This window comes from Anolis sagrei, chromosome 5, assembly GCF_037176765.1.
Source record: "Anolis sagrei isolate rAnoSag1 chromosome 5, rAnoSag1.mat, whole genome shotgun sequence".
NCBI lineage: Eukaryota > Metazoa > Chordata > Lepidosauria > Squamata > Dactyloidae > Anolis > Anolis sagrei.
In genome coordinates this window covers 157,639,213-157,663,531 of record NC_090025.1, presented here as the reverse complement: position 1 = coordinate 157,663,531, position 24,319 = coordinate 157,639,213, and the positions used below count along the sequence as shown (strand labels likewise).

At 39.1% G+C, this 24,319-nt stretch overlaps 1 protein-coding gene across 4 annotated transcripts in view; it reads right to left on the bottom strand.

The window, feature by feature from the left end:
• ANO4 (anoctamin 4) overlaps positions 1–22,897 on the bottom strand; it is a 118,108-nt gene extending 95,211 nt beyond the window's left edge. For 3 of the 4 annotated variants that reach the window (XM_067469143.1, XM_067469144.1, XM_067469145.1), the window contains exons 1-3: positions 22,744–22,897; positions 14,190–14,300; positions 2,752–2,888 (exon numbers count right to left, since the gene is read on the bottom strand). In XM_067469143.1, coding sequence (XP_067325244.1) covers positions 2,752–2,888; positions 14,190–14,300; positions 22,744–22,813 — 318 coding nt within the window. In that variant the 5' untranslated portion in view covers positions 22,814–22,897. The remainder of the gene's footprint in view (positions 1–2,751; positions 2,889–14,189; positions 14,301–22,743) is intronic. The other variant, XM_067469146.1, reaches the window with a different exon arrangement.
• Positions 22,898–24,319: the final 1,422 nt, after the last annotated feature.

Here is a 24,319-nt window from a genome sequence, read left to right as displayed (position 1 = left end):
GGAGGTTTCTGCGGACAATGCAGGCTCCTCAGCTTGGAAATGGAAATGAGCACCTTCCCCAGAGCCAGAGATGAGCACTGCATGCAGAGCCAGAAATGAAAGGAGAAGACTTTGCCTTTGTGTTTGTGTGTCACTGTATTTCACTGTAACAAGGCATTGAATGTTTGCCTGTATCAGTTTATATGCTGTAATCTGCCGAAATATAAATAAAGTGTATTATTATAGTGTATTGTTGTAGTTGTTGTCGTTGTTTGCTTATTATCCATGAAGAGCAAGGAATCAAACCCTGATCTCCAAAGTCATAGTCCAATGCAAAAACTACACCACCACTTTGGCACTGAAGGGATATAGTGATCATTATTTTCAGTCCAGAAAAATTAGAAGACATCTCTATTTGCTTGCCATAAGCAGTGAACAAAAAATGGCATGGTCCTAATTATATTAGATAAATGAAAGCTATTAGTGTGAACAAATACAATCCCTCCCATAAACCCAGGTAGCAATATTATCTTAGAGATAATGATAGTGGAGATAGCCACCATGAGGAAGGTTACTGTCCCTGCTGTGTGTGTGTCAGTGTGGGAACTCCATTATAGGTCTGACTTTAGGAAGGAGGAAGAAATTCTGTAAAGTGTTGCAAGAAAAAGGAATGCACAAAGCTTTAAAAATCTAACTAATTAATCCAGACCACAGCCTGGAAAATGCTTTTTCAAAGATAACATTAGAATGATTGTTTCCAGCAGTTGGTTGTCAACATATTTTATTTTTATTTATTTATTCAAGGTTATTGTTTACCCGCTTTCAGCCCACCAGACTTCTAAAGCGATGACACAATTGTTAAAAACACCCTCAAAACATTAAATATGTAGAAATAGTCATTTTAAAAATGTTATAAAACCAAACAAGCCACGCAATTTTAAGAGACAATGGCCATGATAAACAACACAGACTTCATTGATCTTCATATGTAGTAATCAATAATTACACATAAAAATATTTAACATGAATTCTCAATTTATAGTACAGAAAGTTCATGGTAGAAAGAATGAATTGTTCCTCTCCTAGGAAGGCATATTTTTGAACATTTTTTAAAATAAAAGAGGATTTAAACTACACCAGGCATGAGGAATAAAAAATCTGGGTTAATTCCCAGGGGTGTACTAATGGATATTCACTTGCACAAAAGGACATTTTCCTTCTCTTTACCCTTTCCTCTGTGCCCTCAAATGATTTCCCAGCCCAATGGGACAGACAATGAGGATGCATGGGAGCTTCAGAAGGCAGGGAGTAGGAACTCCACCACTTCCAGATCCACTGATAACCAATCCATTCTGGTCTTTAAATGAGTGATCATATGATTCAGCACCTTGGATAGCATCTTCAAAATTCAAACTAAACTCCAGAGTATACTGAGGTCACTAGACCAGCTGCCACTAAACCAAACAAATACCAGTGAAATATGACTGGACCACCCCTCTATCTGCTATGATCACAATGTCCTGATGAGCACAAGTCTGTTTGAATAATAAATCTCATTTGATATGCCTTGCACTGTGTGTGTTAGAAACAAGAGTTTGATCAGTGTACTTGTTTTACTCTAGAGCAGCGGTTCTCAACCTGTGCTCCACAAAGCATAGTCAGGGACTCTGCAAGGACTGGATGCCCCCTGGGGTTACTCATGTTGTTGTGGTTACAAGTTTTGGGTGGCCCTCTGTTGGGAGTGCTTTGACTGTGCTTTTCATGCATGGCAGAAGGGGGTCAGCCTGGATGACCCCTGGGGTTGCAGCTGTTGTTGTTATCATTATAAATGTTGGGTGGCCATCTGTTCGGAGTTCTTTGATTCTGCTTTTTCTACATGGTAGAATGGGGTTGGATTGGATGACCCTTGGGGTTTTTGTTGTTGTTACAAACACTGGTAAGCCATGTGTCGGGAGTGCTTTGATCGTGCTTTCCCTGCATGGCAGAAGGGGGTTGGACTGGTTGGTCCATGGTGTTGGTCTTGTTGTTGTTATAAACACTGGGAAGCCATGTGTTGGGAGTGCTTTGATTGTGCTTTTCCTGCATGACAAAAGGAGGTTTGACTGGATGGCCCATGGTATTGCTCTTGTTGCTGTTGTTACAAAAGATGGGTGGTCATCTGTTGGGGGTGCTTTGACTGCTCTTTTCCTGCAGTGCAGAATAAAAATGGACTGAATGGCCCCTTGGGTCTTCCACTGAAATACTGTTAAGTTTATGTTGATTGTTCATTTTAAATATTGTATTGTTCTTTCTTTCTTTCACGAGATACATGCAGTGTAAACATATATTGTGATTTTTTCATTTTTTTCAATTAGTTCCCACAAACATTCTCCATCCATCTGCCACTGGCCCAGGCCATCTGTCAAATTTTAAAATGCAAGAGGGGCCCTGTGTGCCAAAGTTACTTGGGGATTCATAAGAAACTACTCCTTCAAAGAGAGCTCCACAGCTTTAAAAGTTTGAGAATCCCTGTTCTAGAGCATCAATCATAAGGCATATGACATTGAGAACTTGTTCTCCACTATCTAGTTTAATTAAACAATAAGGAAGGCATTTTGCGTTCATGAGCATTAGTTCTACAACTGCGACTGCCAAGTCATTTTCAAGTAACTAAAGAACTCACTATTGGGAAAAAACCCCCAGAGATTATTTAAAATCCCAGTAATGATGTGCTATAAAAACGTGGACTTGTGTGTGAATGTGTATCTATATTTATATAGATATGGTTCTTACCTCTCCCACTGCCTCCAGTCTACTAGTATCATCTGACGTACTGGTCAAGTTACCATGGTGAAGCAAAGAATCATCATCTTTGGAAGGGCTGGTTATGCCTTCTAATTCGTCAAAGAAAATATTGACATCCTTGGCTACTAAAATAAGCAAAAAGAAGAAGTTAAAATGTTGACGTTTTCACAAATAATGTTGGCACTGCCCATAGAAACAAATCTACGCATTTATAAACTACAAAATAAATAGAAATGATTTTAAAATACCACGTATGTCTGCATCATAATGATGTCATGTATATTTCAGTGTGTGGATCTGTGTGTGCCTGGATAAACGTTGCCCTTTCAAGGGAGTAGTGCAGACATGGGCAAACTTCAGCCCTCCAGGTGTTTTGGATGTCAACTTCCACAATTCCTCATAGCCTCAGGCCCTTTCCTTTTCCCCCTCAGTTGCTTAAGGAATTGTGGGAGTTGAAGTCCAAAACACCTGGAGGGCTGAAGCTTTTTCATGTCTAGAGTAGTGACTGATGTATTCATTTTCTTTTACTTTTAAATAGCTACATTTCCAGTCTTTGAAACTTAAGGGCAACTACACAGTTTCTTAACCTCTACCAGGAATTCGTCTTTGAGACTGCCATTCACAATAGTTTCAGTTTTATGAGCCAAAAACCTATTTGAAACAACAACTGTGTCGATGATCACAACATATCTTCAGATTTTCTTACTGAATAATATAAAATTGATCTAACATTCAAATAGATCCTTATTGACACTATATAAAGGATAAAAGTATATTAATTATTTAAAATATTTTAAAATGATAATCTAATAAAACGTAGTATAGGCAGTCCCCAAGTTAAAAACAAGATAGGCTCTGTAGGTTTGGTCTTAAGTTGAATTTGTATGTAGATTTCGTTTCTTCTCTCACATACTTGTACACCAGTTGGGTGAGTTGAAACTAATGTAGTATTTCCTCAGACATCCTTTTTGCCTTTTCTTGGTGAGTCCTGATCTCTGCTCCAGAACATTGGTGGTTAGCGGAAGTCACCAGGCTGCCCTTGGTATCCACGGTCCTCATTACACAATTCATGTCCCATTGTTGTTTTATTTTATATTTAATTATTTTATTGATTTTAATGCTAAGTTATATGTTTTTAGATCTATGAATTGGTTTATATGTATGTGAGGCATTGAATGTTGCCATTATTTGTTGTAAACCGCTTTGAGTCCCCCCCTGGGGTGAGAAAAGCGGTATATAAATACGGCAAATAAATAAATTCAACAAGCACCTCTATGTCTACTCTTCCATAATGTTGTTTTCTGAGTCAATTGCCTGCACTACACTTTGTATTGATGATTACTCATGTCTCTGGGCTCCCTTGCTGCTTGGCTTCTGTATCTTAGGAGCACATCTCAGACTTCAGCTGACAGATCTACCCCTGTTCAAAGTGCAGTGTAAGGTGACTACTTTGAACTTTCTTTTCCATTAGTCTTCATCCTCTCAGTAGTAAGAATGCTCATAAACAAATCTGAATTCCCTCACAAAAGCTAAGGTAATCAATGTTAGAAGTTTTCACTATCAGCAATACAGAGGACATGTGAATGTCTGGATCTGCCACAGATTTATTCACACTAAACAATTTATTTACTAAATATTCAGCTATAGTATTACAGTCATTACCCATACGTCAGCAACCAAGATGAATAACTCTAACATTGCAAATTTACAGTTGTACCATGACAAACAATGTCTAGTTGCTGTCTGGACATGAAGTAATATCCTTTATGCTGCCTTTCCCTTTGAACACAAGAAAGCTCTGCTAGTTCTGATTTCAGAAATAGTCTGGACAAAAGCAAACAAATAAAGTTTAATCCACCCAAAACCACAGATATTCCTGATCAATTAAAGGCAAAGATAACAGAGATTTGACAGGTGATGGGTGGGATTATCATATTCTTGATAATGCAGGTTTGCTATTTGCATTGAGATATAAGTTTGGATGTCTATGTTTTAGTGGTGGATAGGAGTGTGTTTGTATAGGTAAAACTAGTGTACTGATTTCATCCATGTCTGGAAATACTATTACAATGTATTACATGAAAAGTGTCCAGAAACTTTGACTTTTCCAGAAAGCTGCCAGATTACTGATCCAGGCCAGTCACATTATGACACCTTTACTGGCTAGCTTTTACACTGTATTAAAATAAGTCCAAGTTTCATATGTGTGCACATGTGCGCACACAATACAGGAATAACACAAATATGATGCATAACACACAAAACACACTCATCATCAGATGCTTGGAAGAATCCTTTCTGTTATTGTGTGCCATGTGGAAATCCTTAGCTAATTTCATGTAAACATTCATACAGGCCCAAAATTGGCGGCGGTGACAGGTTTTTGGTAGTTTCACAGCAGAGCTCAGCAACTCCTATCACACCCTGGCGAAGTACTTCTGAGGCAGCTCCAGGCAAAACTGGCACGAACCCCCTGCTGCTGCCAAAAAATTGCTGGCGGCCAAGACAGAAGAATCCCTGTCTTTCCATTGGTAAACATGGGTTGAGACAGAGGCTTTCTCCCTGTGTTATGATGTAGAGGGGAAGCAGGGATGATGTGGGGTGCAGAGCAGTAGGTCCCCATGCCCCTTGGACAGGCACTGCTAGGATCACAGTGATTTGTGGCGATATTCGGTGATTTCAGTGGTGTGTTAAAAAGTGGTAAGTCTCAGTACTTCATCAAACTGCCAGTGAATATCCTTGCTGTAAAGAAATTAGCAATTCATCTCTTTCCACATGTACCAGTCTCAGAACACCTACTAACACCACTAACCTGCAGCACAGAAATGGTTGCATCACAACAATAATCATTTGCAATATTTACCCTAGTAAAAGTTTTAAATATATATACAAACAGTATCTGTCTTCTGTAATACAACCAGAAATATTTTTCTTAAAAAGGTAGTTACGTTTTTCTCCTTTTAATAGTTTATAACTAGAGAGTGGTTTGCTTTCACTTTTTGAAGGAGTAATTGATGGATTATTATAACACACTCTAAGCGGGGCTGCCTCTGAAGAGTGCTCAAAAACTTCAGGTGGTCCAAAAAGCTACAGCCAGGTTGCTCACTGGGGCTGGCTACAGGGAGTGGACAACCTCCCCTCCCCTCACCTCCTCCCCCTGGTTGCAGCAGCTCCACTGCAGCCAGTCTGTTATCAGGAACAATTCAAAGTGCTGGTTATGACCTCTAAAGTGCTAGACAGTTCAGGTCCAGGCTATTTGGCTGACTGCATCCCTTTGTATGAACTTGCCTGGGCCCTGAGATCTTCAGGAGAGGCCCTTCTCTTGGTCTCACCTCCATTTCAAGCTTGGTTGGTGGGAACATGAGAGGGCCTTCTCAGTGGCTGCCCCTCAACTCTGGAGCTCCCTGCACAGGGAAGCCAGAATGACCCCTTCTCTGCTGTCCTTCTGGCGGCAGTCTAAAACCTTTTTATTCAGGCAGGCTTTTAAAGAAGAAGGTTTTAAAGATCAAGTCGGGGTGCTGTGATTTTTAACTTTGAATATGTTTTAATGGTTTTTAATTGGGAAATTTTTAATACTGTTTATATTTAATCCTGCTTTAATATTTGCATATTTGCATATTTCAAATTGTATGCTGATGGGTTGTTGTAGGTTTTTTCGGGCTATATGGCCATGTCCTAGAGGCATTCTCTCCTGACGTTTCGCCTGCATCTATGGTAAGCTGATGCTTTTATGTTAAGCTGCTTTGAGTCTCCTGCGGGAGAGATAAAGTGGGGTATAAATATAACAAAAACAACAACAATTGTAATGATAATGCTGTGTTGTTTAAGAGCCTTCTTTGTACTGCTGGTGGTAACTACTCCACTGAATCTATGTATCAAAAGCTCTACAATTTGTTGACATCAAGGGTGCCTGGATACAGACATTGGAGCAAGAGTAGATACTTTTTCAATTATTAATACTGTATGATAAGTAACTTATTAAGTGAGGAAAAAGATGTGAGGAAGAAGAAAAGATAACTCTATAATTTTTGATTTTTAATGCAAGTCAAGAGTATATTCAAAGTTGTACTGAAGAAGAAATGTAATTGGAACTGTCAGCTGTAGTTTGCTCTCTACGAGGAGAGCATGGATGGGAAAGGTAGAGCACCCAGCCCTCTTGACAGCGAATGAAAAATGAACTACAATGAGTGTCCCCAAATATGATAAATAGATGCTATCACAGTGTAGTCTTGGCAGAAGTGAAATAGCAGGATCCTGGGGGAGTTAAAGACAATAGCTCGGTTTTTGTTTAAAAGACTGTTCTTTGTGATTTGGGAATAGAGAAAAACAGTCAGTATGGAGTCATAGTTAAAGCAAAAAAGGTAACTTTCTCCTTATTCTTTGAACTTAGGTACTTTCTAGCTTCGTATATCTTCTCCCTTTGACTTCTTGCTCTCCGAGTTGAAGAGCAACATTCTTATAAAAGTAGGAAAGGGTTTCTTCCTATAGACAAAATATACCATGTCTTTCTAATTTTTGGTTTTATATCAAATTCTCATATGTTTTGAAACCTATCATTATTTTCCCATCATCTTTTAAAATAAAATTTAAGAATGGCCCCCAGTCTTTTCTACATCTTTGGGGTTTTTTCTTCAATCCTCATTGCTAGCTGATCTATTTTTGCTAATTTCAATATTTTTAATGCCTATTCTTCCAATGTTGGGATTTTAGTCTTTTCCCAGAATTGCGCATATAGCATTCTTGATTCTATTATCACTTAGTGTAACACTTTAGAACAAGGGTTCTCAAAGTGTGCTCTGTGGACCCCTTGGGGCTTCACGGTTCCCTTCTCCTCCCTTCTCTCCCTCCAAGCTTTCTCTCTTCTTTCTTGCTCCTCCCCCTCCTCAACCTTCCTCGCCCCAAAAAAGGTCCCCCCCCCACCTTTCTTGCTTCCAAAACCCTATTTCTTTCCCACTTCTCAGGGAGTGCTTCGATTGTGCTTCGATTGGACCAGTTAACACCTCTCAACAAAGAATTCCCAGGTAGGAAGCTGTCAGACTTTGAAGCTGCAAGGTCATTCAGTGTTAATCAAGGTGGCCAATTGCAACATTCACACTCACCTCAAACAGAGAAAAGTTCTTTCTCCCACCCTGGACATTCCACAGATATATAGACCTCACTTGCCTAGTCTCCAACAGACCTCACAACCTCTGAGGATGCGTGCTATAGATGTGGGCGATACGTCAGGAGAGAATGCTTCTGGAACATGGCCATACAGCCCAGAAAACTCACATCAACCCAGTGATTCCAGCCATAAAAGCCTTCAGCAACACATATCTAATCTTAACCAATATTGTTGATAGACATTATACTAATTTTTACTGGTGTAGATTATATTTTGTCATTAATATTTGTTGAATTTGCTTGCAACACTTGGAATACGGCTTGTTGATTTGTGTTTATAGCATAATAAAATATGGTTTTTTTTTAAAAAAACAACAGTATTGTTGATAGTTTACACAGCAACATACATGAGAAGAAGGTAGCCTATTTCATAGAGCCAAACATTTAGAGGACTCGTTTGCTGTAAGTTTTTCAGGCTGTATGGCCAAGTTCCAGAAGCATTCTCTCCTGACGTTTTGCCTGCATCTCTTACAGGCCTCTGACAGACTTCTGGAACATGGCCATACAGCCTAAAAAACTTACAGCAACCTAGTCATTCCGGCCTTGAAAGCCTTCAGCAATTTAGAAGACTGTTGCAGGAAAGCCAACAACAACATCATCATCATCAATAACAACATGTAATGTTTGCTTTAAATAATTCTCGGTTCTCTCCGCACTCCTCAGCTACATAATACAACCAGTCTCAAGCTCAATAAGCCTGTGTTTGTGCCCCTGATCATACAGAAAAGTAGAAATGCTATTACAGATGCAGTAAGCAACCATTTTGCCCAATATAGCATCACTTTTTCCTTTCATGGTACCATAGGGACTTCTGCATATCAATGTACAGAATAGACAAATGACTGTTGCTGTTATATTTTGTGTTGACCTTGTTCTGTATGAGTGCATTTTAAGCACTTATGCAAGGTGTTCTTAAGCAGAAATATGAAATGTTCAGCCTTAATACAGAATATTGCAAAACCCTTTTCATTAAAATAGATAGATATGCCACTACATAAGTGAGGGGTCACCAAGGTGCCATGCTAATAGGAAAGGTTTCAAATTGCTTCTTGTATCTTTTGTAATGTATGGTGTCACTTAGGTTGCATTGTGTGGAGGCTGGCAACAGAAAGGTCAACAGAAAAAGATATATATAAACCTTTATATTTTTCACTAAGAAAAAAACCCCCAAATGCTGTTGCTAGAATTTTCAGTTTTCAACAAACTACATTACAATGCTATAGCTATAATTGTGAAGTAAAATTGCCTTTAGTAAATATGCCAGCAAGGGAAGAAAAATATATTTTTGCAGTAGGGAGTAATTAACCTTTAAGTTTCTTGGAAATTGACAAATTATATAATTTCCCAGATTCCAAGGCTGCAAGCAATGAGTAGTTTTGACAAACCAAAGTTTGTTCATCAAGCAGCACTCAAAGATACTTGTGGTACTCCCAGATGCCAAGAACAAATAATTTCAGCAATGCTAGTCTCCAGGCCCCTAGCCAGAAAAAAAAATCAGGGGGGGTTGAAACTACACCCCCCCCCCATCCCTCGAGATGACTTTTCAAGCCAGTGTCTCCTGATCGGGCACGAGATCTCAACAAGGCCCTGAAATTACCATCATTGTGCAAAGGTATTTTGGCTTTTTAAAGTGAGAGAGGGGAATACAGATTTTGAGAAAGCAGTTGAACATGATATTTAGGGAGAAAGGTCAGGACCATTTAAGATACCCAGAAAGGCCAAATTTGACTCGAGAGATTGAAAAGTTTAGTCCCGCTGAATTTACACACAATTTCAGTGTCTGTATTTAGTTTATTGGCCTTTGCATGTGTTAAAAATTAGATTTGTAAGTCAGTGCCTGAGGCTCAAATCTAATAAGAAATATTATGACTCAGATTTTGTGAACTGTAGTATGAGAAGTTAAAGACCAACACAAAAAGAAAGCTTTATCACATTATCACATGATGTTTGCACCCCACAGCACTGGAGAAATTATACTGTTTAGCTAGTATTGCACCACCTGACATCCGCCAGGAAGTAGCAGCCTGGAATGAAAGGACCAAGGCATTGACATTTCCGGCCATCCTTTGTTCAGTCAGAATGCCAATGCCTTAAATTAAGAAATAGCTTTCTGAGATCTACAGAGATACTTGCAGGAATACCTCAGCAAGCAAGAGTCCAAAAGTGGCAGACTAAAACCCAGAACCTCAAGCCATGGCTGATACTGAAAGACTTCCTCCTGGGCACACAAAAGATTGGGTGACTTGGAAGGTGCTGAACAGACTGTGCTCGGGCACCACGAGATGCGAGTGTGGAGAAGAGCAAATCACAGACCACCTATTACAATGCAGTCTGAGCCCTACCATGTGTGCAATGGATGACCTTCTTATAGCAACACCAGAGACACTCCAAGTGGCCAGATACTGGTCAACGGACATTTAGTATAAATCTCCATCTCCAGCTCATCCCTTGTTTGGGTATCAGCCAGCACGTCAACGACTTAAGAAATAGTTTTCTAAGATCTACAGAGACACTTGCTGGAACATCCCAGCAAGCAAGAGTCCAAAAGTGGCAGGCTCAGACCCAGAACCTCAATCAATGGCTGATACCAAATGAGAGACTCCCCCCTGGGCACACAGAAAACTGGGTGACTTGAAAGGCGATGAACAGACTGCGCTCTGGCACCACGAGATGCAGAGCCAACCTTCAGAAATGAGGCTACAAAGTGGAATCCACGACATGCGAGTGTGGAGAAGAGCAAACCACTGACTACCTACTGCAATGCAACCTGAGCCCTGCTACATGCACAATGGAGGACCTTCTTGCGGCAACACCAGAGGCACTCCAAGTGGCCAGCTACTGGTCAAAGGACATTTAATCAACTACCAAGCTTGCAAACTTTGTGTTTTGTCTGTCTGTTTGTTTGTTTTGTTAAAAATGTAATACAACTGTCTGGTTGCTCCTGACATGATAAATAAATAAGTAAATAAAATTTAGTATAATGCCAAGTTTTTAACTTTGTTTATGTTTTTAAATACATTACAGCTGTACCCTCAATTCACTTCTGACACAATAAATAGTTATTTGAACTGGATTATTTGAATTAGCATTTGAATCACAATGTCTGGCTTTGCAAATCTGTAAGTTGACATCAAAAATACAGTGTGCTTCAACATGGAGCACTCTTCAGACATTCCCTGTTTTTAGCTCTTCTCTTATAGAAATGATTGCTTTGTTGTTCAAGATACTCAGCCACTTGAGAAAAGAAATAGAGGGCAAGAGAGACATTTGAAATTTGCTTACTAATACACTGAACAACTACAAAATGTGAGGGGATGTTTTCAATTCCCCTTGAACTATACAATACTTCAGATTTCGGGACAGGGCAATAAAGTGGCAGTAGGAAAGATGACCATGCCAAAATACTAGATTTGATGTGGATGACTAGGACAGTTTTAAATGGTGTGTTTTAATATTTTGATAAATGTTTTTTAATGTTTATGTATTGTATGTGAATTTGTGTCCCGGCATTGAATGTTTGCTGTGTATATGCTGTGCTCCACCCTGAGTCCCCTTCAGGGTGAGAAGGGCGGAATATAAATGTTTTAAATAAATAAATATAGCTTGGTAGCATTTAGAGCAGTGGTTCTCAACTTTCCTAATGCCATGACCACTTAATAATGCCTCATGTTGTGGTGACCCCCAACCATAACAATATTTTCATTGCTACTTCATAACTGTAATTTTGCTACTGTTATGAATAGTAATGTAAAGCTCTGATATGCAGGATGTATTTTCATTCACTGGACCAAATTTGGCACAAATATCCGATATACCCACATTTGAATACTGGTGGGGTTGGAGGAGGAATTGATTTTGTCTTTTGGGAGTTGTTGCTGCTGGGATTTATAGTTCACCTACAATAAAAGAGAATTCTGAACTCCACCAATGATGGAATTGAACCAAACTTGGCACTCAAAACTCTCATGACCAACAGAAAATATAGGAAATGGTTTGGTGGACATTGACCTTGAGTTCTGGAGTCGTAGTGCACCTACACCTATAAAGCACTGTGGATGCAAACAATGATGGATCTGGACCAAACTTGGCACGGATACTTGGTATGCCCATATCTGAACACTGGTGGAGTTCGGGGAAAACAGACCTTGAAATTTGGGAGTTGTAGTTGCTGGGATTTATAGTTCACCTACACTCAAAGAGCATTCTGAACCTCACCTATGATAGAATTGGGCCAAACTTCCTACACAGAACCCAAATGACCAACAGAAAATACTGTGTTTTCTGATGGTCTTTGGTGACTCCTCTGACATCCCCTCACAACCCCCAGGTTGAGAAATGCTGATTTAGAAAACAAATGTTGTAAATGTTCCTTTCACAGAAGTGCTTAGATGTCAATTGCCATGGTCAACTGCTTAAGTGGCTGAGGGGGGAAAGGAAAGGGCCTGAGGCTGCTAAGAATGGTAGGAGTTGAAATCCAAAACACCTGGAGGGAGGGCCTAAGTTTGCCAATCCCTGCTATATAGCCTCACAAAAATCTGTCTATATATGGTTTGGATATATGTGGATTTAATTTCAGGGTTTTTTAAATCAGATTTTTTTAAAAAAATCTCATAAGTTGAAAGTTAAAAGCAGTAAAAATGGCAGATTTGTCCACCACTAACATTATGTTAAAGCCAACCAATCCCCCCTCAGCATGCAGAAGAAAGAACGGATTACATTAGAGACATACAAGTTCATGTAAATTCATGTTTGGAGTGCATCATGTCAACAAAAGATGTTGTAAGCTCTGCCTTCTTAAAGCAAATCACTTTAAGGTCCTTCTCCCAACAAAACTACATAAAATTGATTTCAATGGCAAAATCAACACTTTCATTAAGATCTCAATACCCACAACCAGAAGGAGGAAGCAAATAAGAAATGTACAGAGTAAGAACCTAAACTAAAAGATAATGTGACAAAAGTTTATCCCATGTACATCAGGGCAATACATTTAACTCTTGCAATGTATTTATATTATAGTACAACCCCCATATCTACAGGGCATGCATTCAAAAAAAAAAACAAACCCCAGTAGATCCCCAAAACCAGAGATAATACTGGTATTGGGGATCAAAATATAGGGTTGGAACTATATTTCAACTAAATTTGGGTTGGACGCATGATATAGAAAAGCACTGGAGAACCTAGAGAGGCATACAACACTTCTGAGGTCGAATATTTTTGGAGTGTGGGTAAGTGGAGCCATCATTGTACTGCATATTTTCAAATAATAATATTTCACTCCATGTTTTGATGGGGGGGGGGGGAGAAAATAGTGAAAATATGTTGTCGAACGCTTTCATGGCTGGAATCACTGGGTTGCTGTGAGTTTTCTGGGCTGTGTGGCCATGTTCCAGAAGCATTCTCTCCTGATGTTTTGCCCACATCTATGGCAGGCATTCTCAGAAGTTGTGAGGTCTGTTGGAAACTAAACAAGTGAGGTTTATATATCTGTGGCATGTCCAGGGTAGGAGAAAGAACTCTTGTCTGTTTTTGGCAAGTGTAAATGTTGCAGTTGGCCACCTTGATTAGCACTGAATGGTCTTGCAGCTTCAAAGCCTGGCTGCTTCCAGCCTGGGGGGATTCCTTTGTTGGGAGGTATTAACTGGCCAATTGTTTCTTCTCTGGAATTCCCTTTTTTAAGTGTTGTTCTTTATTTACTGTCCTGATTTTGGAGTTTGTTAATACTGGTAGCCAGATTTTGTTCATTTTCATTGTTTCCTCCTTTCTGTTGAAATTGTTAACATGTCTGTCTGGAATTCCCCTATTTTCTGGATGCTGTTCTTTATACATAAACCTCACCTGCCTAGTTTCCAATAGACCTTACAACCTCTGAGGATGCCTGCCATAGATGTGGCGAAATGCCAGGAGACAATGCTTATGGAACATGGTCATACAGCCCAGAAAACTCACAGCAGCTCAAAATAGTGAAAGTTATCTATCAAGGCTGTCAATATTCAGAAAAATAAATTGTTCTAGTTATTAATACAGACTCATTCATAAAAAATGTAGTCAATATTTTCTGACTAAATTTTCCAAGCAATCTTTCACATTTAAATTGTAGCTTCACCAAACATAGTTCAAACAATTATTGTTAATTAAACCCATTTATCTGCACTACTTTTGTCATTTTATTTTCTTGCTCTTCAATTTTATCATGTGCTCATTCATCTCTATTAGTACTGGTACAATATTGAAAATGTGAGATCCACAGAGTAACTTACTTTCTTGTATTGCATTAAGAATTTCTGAAAAGTCCACATCTCTCTTCTGAGCATCAGGCCTGATTGGTATTTGTGTTTCCAGCTGATGACCTTGACAAAGCTCTCTTCCTTCTAAAGAAATCGAAGAGATGGGTGGAGTATGCAATTGTTTAGTAGCGACTCCAGCAAAGATGGATGGGAAGGAAACAATGGTCGCAACAGCTAAGGCTGCCTAGAATTATTGTTCTTCTGTGTGAAAATATATTCATTAAAGAACATATTCGTTAAAGTACAATAATCTATCAGTCTGCTTTTGAGTCATTCCCAAACTAAATCGTCATGTATGTATGCTCATAATCAATTTCCTTCCATTGAAATGCAAATAGTAGCTTCAGAGAGGCCATTTTTTCATGAAGAGAAAATGTTAATTTTTCCCCCGTCACCATGGATCATGATTCCAATTCCAAACCTACTTAGTGTCTCTATAGCTGCTATTAACGATAATAAGAATGTTGTCCTCTTATTGTTTTCACAAAATTAGGTTGAGATTGGTCCTTAATGGCAATATAACACTTAATTCAAATTAAGTGTTATGTTGCCATTCAGGACCAATCTCAACCTAATTTTGGACAAAGTGTATCCTTTCAGATGCAGCACCTGCCATACCTCACCATTGGGTATGTTGATCAGGGCACAGGAAACATGCAATCTAGCAAAATCTGGAAGGCTGTGTTTTGACCATTTCACTTTAATTGGTTTTAAGCCAATTTTGCCCTGTAATCAGTGAGACATCTACTTTTTGTTGTTACAAATCTATTTAGTATTCTCCGTTAAATGGTTCCAAGGGACCCCCTGTGAATGCTCACTATTATATGGCCACTGAAAAACACCATACAGTAGAGAATGCATTTATTTTGTGTTTGCTCTAACTTTTGGTATTTTTATATCTAAAATGTATATATATTGTTATATCTATGTAACAATATTTGAAAAGAAATCTGTTCCTGGTTTGAAAGTATTATTTCCTTTTAAATAGTACAGTACTTACCATATATATTCAAGTATAAGCCGGCGCGAATATAAGCCAAGACACCTAATTTTACCACAAAAACTGGGAAAACGGACTGACTCACGTATAAGCTGGGGGTGGAAAATGAAGAGGCTACTGGTAAATCTCAAAATAAAAATAGATACTGATAAAATTATATTAACTGAGATATCAGTAAGTTAAATGTTTTTTAATATTTACATTAAATTGTAATTTAAGGCAAGACTGGCCAATTCTGATTAAATCATTTTTCAAATCTTCTTCAGTGTAAATGTGCTTACATATCCTTCCAATCATCACCATAGTTTATTTTAATGATACATTTTGTGGGAAATGCTGTCTGCATGTGAATAAGGAAAAGTGGGAAAGATTGGCGCCAAGAGAGGTGAGGAAGGTGCGCGCTGTGCAAGAGATGGGGAGAGAAAGGAGAGCTGGGTTGCTGTGTGGCGAGGTGAGGGTCCTGGCAGGTAGGTGTGGGGCTGAAAGAAGCCCTTCTTTCAGCCCTACACCTCCCACCAGGACCCTCACCCGAATATATGCTGAGGGAAGCTTTTTCAGCCAAAAAAGGGCAGAAAAAGGGCAGAAAAACTAGGCTTATACTTGAGTATATACAGTACTTTGAAAGTAGTTGTTATACTCCAGAAACTTCGTTTTTGTGGCTGCCACAAACTAAGTTGAATTGGTTGAGACTCTATGAGATATTTATTGGAAAACTACAGCAAAATGTGCTGCAGGATGTCCCACAAAAACAAATTTTTGGAGTTTCATAAACCTTTTCCATGTTTGTATAGCCAGTCTGAGTCCCTCTGCAGAAGTAGAGAAGATCGGGATATAAAAGTTTTTAAATAATATAACAGAACCAATTAAGAAATGTCATTTATAACCCAGAAACAAAAATCATGTTACATAGAGCAATTAGTGGAATTACAAAGACTAAAACAACATGTGTATGTTTGCCCTTCATAGCTTTATAGACTTAAAAATATCACTATGTCTTAAAAAGATCAGGCAAAGACATGTATAGATGTACACATTTTTTCTTCCCGTCTTTGGTATTGTTTTCTCTCCTTGCCCAACTCCACATGACCCCTTTTCATTCTCTTTACAATATAAATAATGGTCCGCATGGAGGAAACCATAGCTGCACTCAGCACCTCCATTTTTCAAAAATAATTCTATACAACCCTCTAGTCCAGGCATGGGCAAACTTGGGACTTCAAGGTGTTTTGGACTTTAACTCCCTAACAGCTGATAGGATGTTAGGAATTGTGGGAGTTGAAGTCCAAAACACCAGGAGGGCCCAAATTTGACCATACCTGCTCTAGTCCCAGGAAATCAGTTAAGTTTCACCAGTTATAACAGTTAGCAGAAAGAAAGGGAAAAGAGGAAGGGAAGCAGCTGCACTGAAGCCTTTCAGACTACACAATAGTAGTGCTATGATTCCCCTTTAACTGCCATGTCAACATCAAAGAGGGGCAATTCAGAGAAAGCTCTAGTATCCCATCAAACTTCAAGTCCCAGGATCCCACAGGATGCATCCATGGTAATAAAAGTGGAATCATGGGCAATATCTTTCCAATAAATTCCATACCCTCCAAGATTTCATAGATTAAAGTAGCCATGCCACATCATGTGGGTCGGAAGAGTGTGGCTAGGCAACAAGACTTCCTAGAGTTAGAACACACAAAGTATTTTAATCAGAGAAACCCTGAAATTCAACTACTGAATTTAGAAAAGGCAAGAGCTCTTCCCCTCTTCTCTTTTTCTTCCTGCTGAGTTAATTGAGTGCTTTGTACCTCTGTACTTTGAACTCATTTTGCAGAAATTTAAGTAAGCTGAGGAAAGTGGGACATTATTGATGTAACTGTGAAACTGGGCCAGTAGAGGTTCAAGCAAAACTTTGCTGCCAAATCAGGAAAGAGAGAGGGTATGGAATCCCACTGTTATCATCTGGTCCAGTGGTTCTCAACCTGTGGGTCCCCAAATATTTTGGCCTTCAACTCTCAGGAATCCTAACAGCTGGCAAACTGGCTGGGATTTTTGGGAGTTCTTGGCCAAAACACCTGGAGACCCACAGGTTGAGAACCATCTGGATGGGTTTTCAGCACCAAGGAGAGCAGAAGTGGGAGTCTCAATTCCCTTGGTGTCAAGACTACACCAATAAAACTGGGCCAATGGCAACCCCAAACCCAATCCAATATGTAGAGGAGATTATAAGCATACAAAGTCTCCACTTAATCAAGAACAAGTTTCAGAACAAAAAAAAAGCAAACAAGACAAATACAATCTGTGATGTGTTTAAGGATGAAAGCAGGATGCCAAAGCACAATAACTTAACTCAGCTAATTTTGTTCAAGCTTCAGCATGCCATTTATGAAATGTTGCAGCACTATAAAATACACTGAATACGTGATCCAGGCACAAAGAGTGATGAGAGTTGTACTGCTTTTCAACACTTTAGACAAGAGGATAAAGGCCAGGGAACTCATTGTGAAATGTGCTACAAACCAATGCATTGTTATTACATTGATAAATTGTTTTGTGATACATGATTTTTGAACTGGCCATAGCATATACAATCACTTAGCATTTCATCACTTTTGTGATTCTCCATAAGAGGTGATCCATGTCTCAAGTGTGGTTGTGTGGAGACTCACAATGAGCCTTCACACTGGTGAAAGAGGTGTTATTTTCATTCACAGCCCCATGGTGAATGACCTTTATGCTTTAGCTCTGACACAGAGAATAAAAATACTCCCTAAGAGGTTGCTTTGAACACACAAGAGTACAATAAAGAAGGGGAGACAAACAGAAACCCTGGAACCAGTTTGAAGCCTGGATGGGAATTACACACATCATAGAGCACCGATGTGCATTAAGGGCTTTCTTTTGCACACTTTAGTGGAGTTTATTGTCTTTGAACTGCAATAAATAATCAGTGTAGATGGGGCCTGAGAGAACAAGTCTCAAATAATCAAGGATTTTCTGCTAAGGAATGGAAGGAGTGTGGTAAAAGAAGGAAATAAACAGTTACGATAATGCAAACAGTTAGTGAGTTAACAGCCTCACTGTACTAATTCACTAACACACCCCTTCTCTTCCTATCTCATTCTAACAGGGATAGAGAAAACCTCTTTTCAAGCGTTGCTTGCCCTGATTTATTGAACAATGAATCAGGGAATTGCCTAGACCAACCCTTCTATAAACAAGAGGGGAAGTTTCTATAACACGGATACTCCTATAACATGGATTCTCCTTGTAAAGCAGAAACCTAAAAAGTCAACAATCATTCTAATGTAGAAAGCCTCCACAGCAACAGAAGTGCCTTCTCATCAGTATGTTGCTTTCCATATGAAGATAGAATGAACCAGGGTCAGATGCTCCCTTTTTCCTTCTCATGTTAGGAGCGACTTGAGAAACTGCAAGTCACTTCAGGTTTGAGAGAATTGGCTGTCTGCAAGGACGTTGCCCAGGGGACGCCCGGTTGTTTGATATTTTACCATCCTTGTGGGGAGCTGGAGCTGACAGCGGGAGCTCAACCTGCTTTCCCCAGATTTGAACTGCTGACCTGTTGGTTAGCAGTCCTGCTGGCACAAGGGTTTAACCACTGGGGGCTCCAGATGATCCCTTGATCTTACACTAAAGCAGTGGTTCCCAACCTGTGGTCCGTGGACAACCAGTGGTCTGTAAGAATAAAAATATGCTCTGCAGCCTCACTATTACTACGCCGTTGCCTCGAAACCACGTGGCAATGAGAGCGACTGGTCTCGCAAAACCCTCTTACAGTGCCGAGGCAACAGGGATGTCTGGAGGGGAGAGGCTGACTACTCACGAAATATTACTACTACCACATCAACTCTAGATTATTAAATATGCTTTTCTGTGGGCAAGCAGATGGTGATTACTGGATGGCATATGTTTTGTATCAGAAACGTGAACTGATGTAGTCTATCCAATGCAGTTTTCAGAATCAGCTCCCCAAATAACCAAACTGAATCTAAAGTTGACCAAAAACTAATTCATAACTCTTTTGGTACTAATGTTGGAGAGTGGTCCCTGGTCAAAGTGCTCCCTGGTTAAGTGGTCCCTGGTCAAAAAAAGGCTGGGAACCACTGCACTAAAGAAAACAGGATGGGCAATACCTGAACAAGGCTGATTTAGAAAGATCAGACTGATTCTATACAGAATAGATCCATTCTTCATACATCTCATGAAGGCGATACACGTTACACTCCTGGGAGAATTTAACTATGTTAGGGAAGGTCAGAGAAGCCAAATCCAGATATCCTGTCTTCATGCTCAAAAAAAGCCTACTTGCAGTAAGTAGCAAGAAAGTCCTCGTCTAACTATATCAAAGAGAGTCTAATAAACTGAAGGGAAACACAAGGAAATGGCTTACTGGTAGCAAACTAGAATGAGTGTACTCTTTGTTTTTAAAGAATCTCTGTCTTTTGAGCAGACAATAGGTGTGGGTGAAACAGCTTCCAGCTCTTGGGGAACAATTATTATTGGTTAATACTAAAATGAGGAGCCCCTAGTGGCGCAGTGGGTTAAACCACTGAGCTGCTGAGCTTGTTGACCAAAAGGTCGCAGGTTCAAATCTGGGGAGTGCCGTGAGCTTCTGCTGTCAGCCCCAGATTCTGCCAACTTAGCAGTTCGAAAACATGCAAATATGAGTAGACCAATAGGTACCACTCCGGCAGGAAGGTAACAGCACTCCATGTAGTCATGACATTGGAGGTGTCTTCGGACAACGCCGATTCTTTGGCTTGGAAATGGAGATGAGCACACACCCCAGAGTTAGACGTGACTGGACTTTATGTCAGGGGAAAACCTTTACCTTACTAATACTAAAATGCTCCCTGAAATGGCAAAACATATAGATCTAAATCATTTTCTTGCTTTCAGAAGAAAACATTCTGGAAGAAATTTAATGAGGAAAGGTACATAGTCCTTAAGGGATATGACTTCCCTTCTTCCATGGCTTTATGATCCCCATGACTGCCATTGAAAAATAAATAAATAAAGAAAATAGCACTATATATCATATAAAGTGATTCTCAGCAAAAGATCTGAAAACAAAGACAGCCAATGTGAATCTAAATACCTTGTTCAATCCTAACCATTCATTTTGTGAAAGAATATGTGAACACTGGAAAAACCTATAGATAAGGTAACAAAATAATAGTAAGAAAGATACTGGAGAATGTTCCCTATTGGGAAATTAGAGGTAGAAACACTAAAGGAAGCATGGTGAGAGTGAATTATACGTTTTCCCCCAGTCTTATAAGATTGGAGAAAGATTCAGAACTCAAATTACCCAATGAAATATGATCAGCAGTAGGCTGAGAACAGACAAAAGGAAGTACAGTGTCACATTGTACATAATTAATTTATGGAGTTCACCACAACAGGATGTGGTGATGACCATTAGCTTAGGTGCCTTTAAAGGTATAAAGGATAGGTCTGTCGATCGCTAATAGCTTATCACTATTATTTCCAGATACGTGGAACAACAACTGTGAGGGTTACAATTATTGCTTTTTACCATAGGATTTAATTACAGCAACTTAGTTGTTTGATTTTTCCAACCAATATCACTCAAGGAAAGCTGTGACCATAAAATGCATCACATTACGTGAAAACAGGGATGGGAAATAATGGATTAAACTCATGTGGCTACATAAACAAGTAAGAAGGATAAATCAGTGCTGTTGCTGTATGTTTCCAATTCTACTCCAACTTATACTGAATTTATGGTAGTGTTTTCTTGGCAAGACTTATTAAGAGGAAGTTTGACATTGCTTTCTATTGAGGTTGAGCGAGTGTGACTTCTGCATGATAATCTAGTGCGTTTTCATGGATTTTCTTGATCAAGCAGGCATTTGGTCTCAAGCAGGCATTTGTAATATAGTCCTAGTCCAACACATAAACCACTGGGTCTGAATATTACGTTGATATTTCACATAATGCAGAAGTGGGGATAATATTCTGCTTTGGTTGGATCTTACCTGGAATACTGTCTCAAATTCTGAGCACCACAATTTAAAAGAGATATTAACAAGCTGGAAGGCGTCAAGAGAAGGGCAACTAAAATAATCAAAGGTCTGGAGACCATGCCCTATGAGGAGGGGCTTATAGAACTGGGTATGTTTAGCCTGCAAAAGAGAAGGTTGAGTGGAGACATGATCGCCACATATAAATATGTGAGAAGATGTCATAAGGAGGAAGGAGCAGGCTTGTTTTCTGCTGCCCTGGAAACTAGGACACTTTTGGACACTTCCTCCTTGCTGCCCATTGGACGTCATCACATGACGTAGGGAGACTTTTGGTGGGGTCTTGTGGACAAAGTGTCATGAAAGTGGCACACGAGGCTTCCCTCGGAACATGGAGGCTTCCTGGGTCCTGTAGAAAACTACAGGGCCAAGCCATGGTGATGATGCTTCCCCACATGCGATGGGGAAATATCAGCTGCAGGCAAGGTAGGGCATGAGGATTGCCCCACTGATTTACCATTGGTGGTGGTGATTCACCCCACAGAATCTCCTCCATGTGATGAGGTCCTAGGACTCAGAGCAATTGATTCAAATTACAGGAAAGGAGATTCCACCTGAACATTAGGATAACTTTCTGATGGTAAGAGCTGTTCAGTAGTGGAATTCTCTGCCTCCGTGTGGTTGAAGCTCCTTTCTTGGAGGCTTTTAAACAGAAGTTGGATGGCCATCTGTTGAGGGTACTTTGATAGTGCTTTATCTGCATGTCAGGGGGTTGAACTAGATGGCCTATATGGTCTCTTCCAACTCTATTATTCTACGATTCTATATGTCCTTCTAGTCATTTTGGGACTGCAACTCTCAGTATGCCACATCATTGGCTATGCTAGATGGGCTCCTGAGACTTGTACTCCACTATTTGGAGGTCTATGTGATTTATACATCTCCCCTAATGAGTAGCTTAATCTGTAATGATTTTGCAGGTTTATATTTACATACAATAAATATCCCAGAGAGCTAGAGAGGGATAGAGATAATTTATCTCTACAACTTCTATATTTTCATGAATTGTGGAAATTGTTGGGTACAACATGGGAAGGAATCATGGAAAGAACTTCATTTTGAATTGCATGTAAAGCCACAACACAACTTATTCTGTTGATCATTTTGAGCTTTTTCTGTGAAACTATTTGCACTGAGAGGAAAGCAAGAAATATTAATAGTGCAATGAATTCTCTAGCATGAGTGTTTAGGAACAGCAAACGTTTGTGGTGATTTTCTGGATAGAAATTTCAGAATGTGAAAAATTCCTAGTTTTTCTGAAATCACCAAGCTGTCTTTGCTCTTGCTGTAGATGGTTGTCAACCACTGCAGCTGTAAACAAGCATACAGAGAAAGGCTAAAATGAACATCAATCTATTGCCATTGATCCATAGATTGATTTCCATGCAACCTTGATTAAATGCTATGAGTATTTCATAGCATGTATCAGTCATGTAAAGCAATCAGAAGATGATGGAGTGATATATGTTACCTGGTTGATGAGTAACTGGTTTCCCAACTGGAGATGGTAATACGATAGATCCAGAAGAAGAAGCTTCCATTTTTATTGTCTTTCTGACTTGTGGAAGTGAAGAATGCCTAACCACAGATGGACGCTGTGGTAACCAATGGCTTGCTGTACTTCTCCGTTGGTAGATCTGAACAAACTTTTCAGCCCCATGAATAGATGAGTTTTCACCTACCAGAAAGGGAAAAAAATCAAGTATAACAAATATAAGTCATAGATTCCAATAATAAGTAAGTAAGGGAATAACAATTTTGCATAAGTATTATATATAATATTATAAACACTGGCAAAATTTTAGAAAGGACTGAAATTAATTAGCAGTCAACAAATGCTTAAATTTTATACTAATCTGGGTAATCATGATCACATAAAGTCTCCAAACTTCTTGGTCTAAAACTGATTGAAGGCACGGAATAATAAACAATTGTAGTTTAAGTTCAATCTTTAACTGAGGAATCCTAGTTGTTGTTAAGGAATTGTAATTTATGTTTCATTTACACCTCATATACATAGTCTGAAGATAATTTTATACAGTACTTTTTAATTCTTTTGTCCATGAAACAAAATCTGCATACACTGAACCATCAAAAAGCTGAGGTGTCACTCTAGCATCCCCCTATGTGGATAATTTCATTTTTGGAATATTCCAGATTTTGGGTCTCTGAGTAAAGGATGCTCGACATATACTAACTATGCAATCTTAAATGAATATATTTAAAAAACTGTCATTTCAGTAATGCTTAACTAATGTAAATCATAGGTAATAAAGCAGAGTATGTTGGAGTATGTAAAAAATAGTTGGTGAGTGTGTTAACTGAAAAATGCAAAGCACGAAGCAGATTGGTTGGGCCACACCCAAGAGGCTAGCTGAGCCTGGGAATTTTGGCAACAGTTACATGTTTAGGTTTTCTGTGCAGGAGCTTAAGTCAGTTTGTATTTCTGCTTCTGAGGTGCTGGAAGAAGATCTTTCACAGGGACACCTAAGGACCATTTGAATCTCTCTCAAAAGGACATTGTGTGAGTCAATGTAACTGTTCACATGACTGTATATATGTTACTCTGTATAACAAAGAGTAAACATCTTATTCTTCACTGATCATCTGTGTGGCATAGCTTTTCTCTAGCAAGTCAGTGTGTGGATTAGTAAATACATGAACTATGTTGATTTTCATTCTGCCACAGAGAATTTATATTTAAAAATTGATTATCATTATTCAGTATATTCAACAATTACTTATATTTGTTCCTTCCCTTTCAGACAATGATGTCCTAGATATTCCATATTTTATTTTAAAGTGAGGGGAACAGCATCGTATTTCCCTACTTTCCTCTAGCATGAATATATCTCATATCTTGGAAAAGTTCTTTTTCATATGCCTGCATTTCTCAGAATTACCCAACTAACATGACTATTTGGAGTTGTTATCCCTCAATAATATGTTTTTCAAGTTTTGTTATATTTCTTATATGCCTGAAGGCAAAGCTAAAGTACTTTCAACTGATGGAATATAATACTTCTGAAATGTGGACAATTGCCATT